At 35.5% G+C, this 10,183-nt stretch overlaps 1 protein-coding gene across 1 annotated transcript; it reads right to left on the bottom strand.

Annotated features, from left to right (window-relative positions):
- Nucleotides 1–6,467: 6,467 nt before the first annotated feature.
- On the bottom strand, nucleotides 6,468–7,442 carry LOC134377232 (olfactory receptor 51Q1-like). The gene has a single exon (XM_063095862.1). It carries the CDS (start codon nucleotides 7,440–7,442, stop codon nucleotides 6,468–6,470), a length of 975 nt encoding a protein of 324 aa, XP_062951932.1.
- Between the last annotated feature and the right edge of the window lie 2,741 nt (nucleotides 7,443–10,183).

Raw genomic sequence — 10,183 nt, 5'->3', positions numbered from 1 at the left:
ATCACTCCAAGGGGGCAGGGACTATCATTCTGTCTATAATCTCTGATTGTGTTTCTGCTATGAGTAAAGTTCTACACTAGGCATTTTGAGGAAGAATAGGAATGAGAAATTCAAAGTGTTGTCACAGGCTTGCATGTGACCACAAGAGTTATTTCTAAGCCCTTTCCATTCACGTTTTACTGATATACGTGTTTCTCTGTATGTGCACATGTGCATACTTTCTTTTCTAACCAGATGTCATAAGTGGAGGGCAGAAATAAGTAATTTTCCTTTTCCTCATTCCCTGGAATCTTCTAGAAAACAGCCTGATAAATAGTAAGTTAACAGTAAAGGCTTGAGACTTAATTATATTTGAATTCAAATAAAACAAATTTCCACTTTTATGGGTTAGGTAGGAATTAAGAATATCCCTCAGTAAGGAAAGATCATCCTAGGAACATGCCTTTGACTAAAGTGAGCAGTCTTTTCTAGTGTGTGGCAAATTTTCAAGGTTACAACTGTTTTCTTCAGCATCATTGTTAATAGCACCTTCTTTCAGCCTCAAAAATGTCCTCGTTTAAACAATAAATTGTATGATAAGCCTACCTACGAAGCAACTTTTTGTTTCATAAAAAAACAAACTCTCCCCACAACTCACCATCCAATGGTCTTCATCCAGAATTTATGTACCATGAGACTCTGTGGATTAACAGCAGACTACATGACCTCAACTGAGGCAAAAGTAAAATATGCACAACCTCACAACGCCAAGGCTACAGATCCTAAGACTCCCAGCAAAAGCAATGAATTTTGCTTTAGTGGAATCCCAGGTTCTATTTTTAAATGAACAACGGTTTAGATAAACACTGTTCCTGGATATCCCCTTTCTCCTTTCCTCCCTTCCTTTCAGCCGTCAGTGGCCTCACCATGCCGTGTGGGGGATACATTCTTGTCTGTTCCTTGTTCACACCCCTCCTTCAGCTTCATAAGTATGGATTTAGTTGGTCCTGCCAGATTCTGCCTGTGGTTGCCTATGGTTTCCTGAAAACCTTTGGTCAAATGGGAAAGAGCATCCTTTCATCTCCTAAACAACACTGTCTTTGTGTAGAGTGGATTGACAGGCCTGTGCTAGTTGATCAGTCACTAGTGTCAGGCTTTGAGCCACATTCACTTCAGGGCATCCAATTACAATCAGAATATTTTCTTCGCCATATGCTGGTTGAGATCACCCAGTGTCACCTTTACACAGTGACTCTTTTGATGTACTTTGTTTAGGACAGTGGTCATCAAATGTTTACTTATGTACTCTATAAAATAAAGAACAAAAAAACTATATACTTTTTCAAGCACTTTCATGTTGATATCTAAAATTAGTGTTATAAATTTATTGTAGAGCACGTATTTTGGAATAGACAGTTTTGTAAATATAGTTATTTTAAAATAAATTATTATATCACATCTTTAAATATCCAATGGAATCTAAATGTATACTGTTTTGATACCTGACTTCATAAATCTAAAAATACATGAACATGTTCTTTAACAGATAATTTGCAACAGTACCTTTTTCCTCTAATTAAAAATTTTATTATGATTTACCTCCACCAAAGACTATTGTGCATGTAATATATTTTTGTTGGGAACTATTTCAGTGATCACTCTAATTCTTTGCAACAAAAATATGTATGTACATTTAACTTTGATGTTTAAAAATTGATGTCATAAAGCACTGTTTAAAAAAATTTCTAAGTTATTTTTTCAATACTTCTTAGTACATAACTATTCAAACAACATTAGAATAATATGATTTTTATATATTAAAATTAAAAATTGATTAGTAATTAATCTGTTAGTGAGATGCATGGGCTTTTTCTTGAATCTAAAAATAAATATCATTTATTAATAGAACGAGACATAGTTCAGCATGAATTCAGTTCCTATTCATTTTCTTTCCTTACTGTAAATGTTAATACTGAAAAGTCTGACAACATAAATAAGATGTTATTAGAACTGTTTTATAAGAGCCCAGTGGTGCCATTGTTTATAAAACACCTTTGAAATTAGATAACAAAAAACACATAACGATCTATTATCAAAAATGTTTTAATAACCTAATAAGTGATAGTTCCATTAGGTCTCTCTTTACTTTTATTTAAAGCAATAAAGTTGGTACCATTTGTTTTATGCTGGAGTGTGTTATCCAGCCAGTGGTGTCATTTACTTTATTAAAATCCATGCCAATATTGTCAGTAGGCCTTTTGTTTCTTATCTCAGAAGTGTTTGCATGTCAGGATATTGCATTATTGAAAGACTTGAGATAGCTTTGAGAGTTCTGGTTCTTCTTTTCATTTCTCTTTTCTTGTCTCTTCTTTTATTTTCCTTTCCTTTCCTCTTTCTTTCTTTCTTTCACTGAGAAAAGTGATATTGTGAAAATGAAAGAAAAAATGGTTTAACAGAGGACACAGTAAAACCAGGTACATTCTTAGACAAAGCAATTTAAGTAAAGAGAATATTTGGACATTGAATATTTACAAATGCATTCTCTTAAAACTATTTGTGCTCAGGCACTTACAGGAATATCTTCTCATAATAATTGTATATATTTGTAGGGTACAATGTGATGTTTTGGTACATGTATACCATGTCTAATGATCAAGTAAATTCTGTTAATGTACAGTGGACCCAGAAATCTACAATTAACAATGATTTACTGCATGTTATCAAACAACTGAAAGAGAGGAGAATGTTCACGTCACAAAGAAATGATCTACCCTTGCAATGATAAAATTGTTAATTACCTTGATTAGATCATTACACATTATATACATGTAATGAAATATAACTCTGTACCACAAAAATATGTACAATCAATATGTTTCAATAAGAAGTTAATTAAAAACTGATACCAGGTTATAAATCTATAATCATAGAGATGAACTAGTAAGGATATTCATAATGAAATACAAACTTCATGTAAAATATTTTAATATATTTTTAAATAAATGCAGAAAGACTCTATGAGTCTTCTAGTTCGCTTAGTATTCTTGGTAAGGGAAAATCCTTAGACAAATTAAACTAGTTTGGCATTTAAAAAAAAAAATGTTTGAAGTTGTTTCCCCCCGCCCCCCGATATTATTCCAGTATGAAATATAACACTAAAATAGCATTTTAATTTGTTTAAGTCTTAGGATTTTTTTTATTGAAAATCTAATAATATTGAGCTTCAATATTTCCTATACTGGCTTTATTTGTTAAGAAAGTTAAAATTGTTTCCAAATATATTTTAATTTAAACATGTTTAAGTTTATGTGAATGAACGTGCTTGCTGCTCCTGGGTTATCACCGCTTCTAGGCACTCTTAGCTTGCAAACCAAAGAAATATATGTCTACACATTAACCTGTGCATATGCAAATATTTATACATATTTCTGTATTTAACTATCTGCATCTATATTAAGCTATAATGACTTCATACTGATGTTTCCAAGTCTAATTTATGATTCACTCAATCCTTTTCCACTGTGTGTCTGTAACCTCCCCCTGTAACCATGAGAAACCCGGCTCCCACCATCTGTCATCTCTTTACTTGATCATTCAATTTCGGTACACATGTACAGGGTTGCAGAATTGTAAATCCACACCCCCGTGGGAAACTGCTTCATCAACTAGAGTACAGTTCTTATTTTACCTTCTTTTGCCTTTGGTTTTACAGATTCCACCCATTTCCAAAGTTACTTAGGTGAGCAAAATTTTTTGCCACCTATTTCAGAAAGGTAGTTTCATATAGTTGTAATAGAGTTAGATTTTTTTGTCACATTCTGCATTCCATCCTGGGATCCTGTAATGTCCTAAATAATTTTTTTAAATTGGCATACATTAATTTCACTCTGTGCTGCTGTAATGTTCTATGGATTTTAGTAAACACATATTGTCATGTGTGCACATAGCGGTATTACAGAATAATTCCATCACCCCAAAAAAATCTTCTGTGCTTCACCTATTCAACATCTACTCCCCGCAAAACTTTGGCTACCACTGATCAGTGTACTCTCTGCATAGTTTTGTCTTTTCCAGACTTTTACTTAAATGGAATCATGCATTTTGTTAATCTTTTAAGACAGTATTTTTTCCCTTAATAAAATGCATTTGGGATTCATCCACGTTTCTTGTATAGCTTAATAATTCATTCCTTTTCAATTGCTGAATAGCATTCTGTTGTATGAATGTGTCATAATTTGTTTATCCATTTACCTTCTGAAGAACGTCTTGGCTAATTCAAGTTCTTTATCTCCTATTTTTATGCTTGTTATTTGAAAAATGGTTCTTAGGTGTTTGGGCAGAATTCAATTCCTTATTCTATAGCAGCAACCTGGGCTATCTTCCATTTGAACTAGTGTAATTCATTTAGTATCTCCCAAAAATGATATCCAATCTTATGTCTTCTTATGAAACCAATTTAAAATAATTAACAAAGAATTAATATGACATAAAGAATATTACATTCTTAGAAACCTTTTCTAAATTTTATGAAATACAAACACATTTGTATAACAAAATGTGACTAGTATATTTATTTACATTCTAGGTACTGAATAACTTTGCAAAAGCATTTCCCAATTTAAAAAACAAGTTGTCAGAAACAAAATCTGTGAAATCTAAACCTATCATCACATTTCTTAAGTCATAAAGCCAGTATAAACACACACACACACGGACACACACACATACACATACACACAAACAAAGAAAATATCATCTGATATCTAGCTAACTTTTGACTGTTGTCTGTAGTTCATTATGAGTGACCATAAAATTCAATTGATTTAATAATATCAATTGATTTAAATAATCAACAGATTATTTATGGTATTATGTGCTTCTCTTAAAAAAGTTGGTATAATACCAAGAATTATCTGCCCGATATGCTGTGTTGGGGGATTCCCAAACCTGTATCATCCGCTGAAAGAAAAGTCACCTTTGACCCGTATTCCTGCCCTTTTTTTTTTTTTTTTTTTACTTTTTTCAACATTTAGACTTCCTGGTTCTAAGCTCCTCTATTGTGAGTTTGCATGTGTCTTTCATTCTGCAATTTGTTTCTCTATGCCGGCTGACTCATGGTTCTCTGAAAAAACATGCTAAGCTATATAGGCTGCGATGAAAAAATAAAAGGAGTAAGGGGTGGGAGAAGGATGTGGGAGGGGAAAGACATCCTTTGCCCCCTTTCTCTCTGCCTTTCACCTCTAATCCTGCTTGATTGTTCTCTCATTGAAGCCCTGCCTGTTTTGATTCAAATCTAAGTGGGTCTTAATAGCAATCACCTGCAGTATGAGTCCAGTAATAAGAAGCTGTGACCAAAATTATGGCTGCCCCTTCAACCTGATATTTCTGAGACAGGCTATCTAATTTCCACAAATTATGTGTTTTTTTTATGATTGTTAAGGCCATAGCTCTTCTGCTAGAACTTTTGCTAGTACAAAATCCATAATTCCAAAGGAAATCTGCCCTTAAGAAGTGGAGTAGCATTAAGGACATTAAGACAGAAAAGAATCTGTTCTCACCAGAAAAAATGAGTTCTTCCCACAAGTATTACCTTATTTGAAGTTTGAATTCTTCATACCATGGACCTCTAGCAAAGTAGGAGCCTTGTTGTAGCTATGGGGACCCTACCACCCCATCCTAATTTTAGGCTCTTTGTATGTGTTCACTTGGTCTGCTGAAATTATGCTGGATGTTCATTTGATAAATCTGACTGCCTGAGAAACATGATCTGCATCCGTCCTCCGTCATTGTCTTACCATTCTTTTGCAAGGGCAAGTCAGGGAGCATACCTACACAGCACAGTGATCCAGGATATAGGAGCTAGAGTTGACTTGAATGCCTAAATGGAGCTGCTTATGAGAATGGGTGGTAGAAGAAACAACTAAGGATTTCCTTTAAACCCCATTAACCAAGCCCATACAAGAGAAGAATATCCAGAATAAAGAACAAAGTTTAGACACACTTTTACTCAGTCAATGAGCGAGTCAGTGAGCTGCCATTGGAATAGCTGTTAAAACGTGCCAGAAGTTTTCTTGATTTTATTTTTTAATTGACACATTATATTTTTATGTATTTATGGAGTACAGAGTAATATTTTGATATATGTATACACTGTGTGATGATCAAATTAGATTAATTAGCATATCCATCACCATAAGCATTTATCATTTCTTTGTGATGATAACACTTGAACTCTTCTCTACTAGTCATCTGAAAATACACAATATATTACTGTTAATCTGTCAACTGAGATTCACATCTCTTTTGTTTTGACTCATTGTTGGTAGCTGAGCTCAACCAGGTATATTCTGCTAAAAGCCAAAAACATGTCATGCTGCCTTAACAATATTATTTGTCTTCATTTTACATTCTTAATTTCCCAATTCTGACTATACTCTCCCCTTAAGCCTATTACTTTTACTCCTGAGTAATTTAACAAATTGATTCTCTCATCTTGAATGCATATTTTTTGGGGAAAAGAGATGAATGATTCCCTGGCGAATCTGCTTGGTCTTCGCACTGTAAATAATGGGGTTCATCACGGGAGGTGCCAGCAGGTAAACATTGGACATGATAACATGGACCAGTGGAGAAGCATTCTTAGCAAAGCGGTGAGTCATCGATACACCAACCATGGGGACATACAGAACCAGAACAGCAAGAATGTGACACAGACAGTTATTGAGGGCATGGAGCCGCTCAGTCCAGGTGGCTGTGCCCAGGATATTTTTCAGGATGAGTGTATAGGAGAGCACAATAAGAAGAGGGTCCATTACAATAATGAGCAAGACCAGAGCAAATCCATACCAGCTGTTGACCCGGATGTCTGCACAGACCAAGTGAATCATATCCTGGTGGAGGCAGTAGGAGTGAGAGAGAAGGTGGGAGCAGCAGAAGGGCAGGCGCTTGAGTAGGAAAAGGGAGGGAAGCACAGCCAGAACACAGCGGCAAATGATGGCAAACCCAATTCTACCAATAACTTCATTGGTGAGGATGGAGGCATAATGGAGAGGGCGGCAGATGGCCACATAGCGGTCGAAGGACATGGCCAACAGCACAGAAGACTCCATAAAGGAGAATCCATGGAGGAAGAAGAACTGGGCGAAACAGGCCTCAAAGCTGATCTCCCGAATGTTGAACCAGAGAAGCTGCATGACTGTGGGCAGGGTGGTGAGGATAAGACCCAGGTCAGTCAGGGCCAGCATGGAGAGAAACAGGTACATGGGCTGGTGGAAGGAGGGCTCTGTGCGGATGACAGTGAGGATGGTGGCGTTGCCCACAATGGAGATGGTGTAGAGACAGCAGAAGGGAATGGAGATCCAGATGTGGGAGGCCTCAAATCCGGGGATGCCAGTGAGGATAAAGTAGAAAGGATCTTGAGTGGTGTTAGTTACCTCGGATATGACTGATGAATGTGGCTTCATATTCAGGATCTTTACTTAGGGAGAGCCAGAAACATTTGAAATAATCTCTGTCTTTGCTCCAGTTGATACAAATGCTATGCAGATAAAGGTTCAGAGTTCTTGAGGTTAACTGAGGCAAGGATTGTGAGTACCATGATTAACCTTTCTTAGCCTAACACTGCAGGTTACTCCCACACAACTAAGCTCCCCTTCACGACTGAATTTGGTTTAATTCATAGGCAACCATTTTAATATTTTTCTCTCTATTTTCCCACTCTCATTCAGTTTGTAGAATCCTGAAATTGACTTTTCATCCAAATCTCACTACCAATATTATTCTCACAAAGGCTTGAAATGAACTCCACATTGCAAATGTAATGGCTAATACTTAGTCTTCATCTCTTTTGAGTTTTTGACATCCAGTATCTCCTTCTGAATTTCTCCTTTGACTTTTATAACAGCATTCTCATCTGTTCCACTTGTTCTAAATTCATTGCTCCTAATTTTGTACTCATTTTTATTCACTGAGATCATTATTTCTCTCAGTTCTTATTTTTAGTCTGTCTTTTATTCTCACTAATTGGTATCTTCTGATACCACAGATTCTATTTCTACAATACAAAAAGTAACTGGAAGCAAAAGGCAGGGTACATAGGAAAGAAGTGAGAGTGAAAGGAGAAGAACAAGTCAGAAGCCTGTTGTTACTGCAGCACAGGTGAGGACAGTCACATCTATTGAGTGCTGTCCATGTTCAGGCATTGTTCTAAGTGTGTTACCTGCATTCATTTTTCTTATCCTCTGGTAATAGGCATCATGCCTCCTTCTTTTCCCTGAAGATTCACAGAAGGGTCTTACCTGTGGTTTCTCCTGCTTGGTGGTGCCATCTCCACTTCATGTATCCTAATATTTCTCTACTCAGCCCAGAGGGCTCTTGCAGATCTCTAGGCTGGTGGTGAGCAGGTGTGGCAGGCCCCTGCAGAATTACGTGAAAAGACATATTGAGACCTGGGTCCCACCGGGATTTTGCTCTGTCAGTGAGAGCCTTTGATGTCCCTGGTGTCCTCACAGAGCAATCTCTGTCTTTTCAGCTTATTAAATGTGATTTGAAACTGCATCCTTATACTTAGAATGTGCAATCTCTCAAGAATTAGGTCTGGAAATTTTTTTCTTTGTCCGCAGCCTGAAGCTGAAGCAGAGGAAGAGAGCTGCGGGGGAAAGGAATGTTGTACATGAAGTTCAAGGGATATTCTTCTTGCAGGGAACCTCTGGAAGTACTGAGAAATTTTCTTATATGTTTATGTCACACATATAAAGTAAATGGAAACAGGCATCAGAACAGAATTAGAAAAAAAAAAAAGACTATATAGTTGATGATTTATCTCTTACTTTACTCAAAATTAAATTCCAAATGAATTAACTAAATGTAAGTCAGTAACAAAAAATAAAATAGAGAAAACAACACAAGTATTTAAATCTCTCACTGACAAGACTTTCTAAAACTTAGCAGCAAAAGACAAAAAACACAAAGGAGAAGAAAAGTAGATGTAAGCATAAAATGTCAAATTATTTTTCTATGGCAGAAAAATAATAAAATTTAAAAGAAACTTGCAACAATATTTATACAAATACTATAAAATTGATTCATATTTTAAATGTTGAAATATTAGACATTTCAATATTTACCAATAAAATATCATGAAATGTTGATAGGAAAGTCTATGACAAGTTTACAACAAAAGAAGAAATACAACTACAAATAAAAAAAGAAATTGGACCCTTATCTTTCACATATATATAAAAAATTAACTCAAAATAGATTAAAGAATTAAATGTAAGACATAAAACCATGAAAGTTCTAGAAGAAACATAGTGAAAATTCTTTAGGACATTAGGCTGGGTAAAGATTTTATAAAGAGGAACTCAAAAACACAGGCAACAAAAGCCAAAACAGACAAATGGTATTATATCAAACTAAAAGGCTTCTGCACAGAAAAGGAAACAATCAACAGAGTGAAGAAACAATCTGCAGAATGGAGAAAATATTTGCAAACTATGCATTCTCCAAGGGGTTAATATCTAGAATATATGAAGAACTGAAATAACTCAACAACAACAACAACAACCGCAGCAGCAACAACAACAACAACAAAAAACAAACAAATAAGCTTAATAATATTTACCAAGAGAAGACTACAAATGGCCAACAGGTATATGAAAAAATGCACAACATCACTAATCATCAGGGAAACACAAATCCAAACCAAAATGAGACCTCATCTCACCCCAGTTAGACTGGCTGTTATCAAAAAGGCAGAAAATAACAAATGCTGGTGAGGATGCAGAGACAGGGAAATGCTATACACAGTAGAGATGCAAATTGTACAGCCATTATGGAAAACAATATGAAGGTTCTTCAAAACACTAAAACTAGAACTATCACGATTCAGCAATCCCACTAACTACATACGTATCTAAAGGAAAGGAAATCAGTGTATAGAATAGATATATGCACTCCCATGTTTATTGCAGCACTATTCATAATGGCCAAGATATGGAATCAAGGTATGTGTACACCAACAGATAAATGAACAAAGAAAAATGTGGTATACATACACAATGGAATACTATTCATCCATAAAAAAGAATGAAATCCTGTCATTTGGAGCAATGTGGATGAGCTTGGAGGACATCATGTTAAATGAAATAAGCCAGGAACAGAAAGAAAAATACCACAAGTTCTCATGCATGTGTGGAAGCTAAGA

The sequence above is a fragment of the Cynocephalus volans genome, chromosome 4, assembly GCF_027409185.1.
Source record: "Cynocephalus volans isolate mCynVol1 chromosome 4, mCynVol1.pri, whole genome shotgun sequence".
In the NCBI taxonomy this organism is placed as follows: Eukaryota; Metazoa; Chordata; class Mammalia; order Dermoptera; family Cynocephalidae; genus Cynocephalus; species Cynocephalus volans.
Note: the sequence above shows the minus strand (reverse complement) of the source record. Positions and strands in the feature narration are given on the sequence as shown.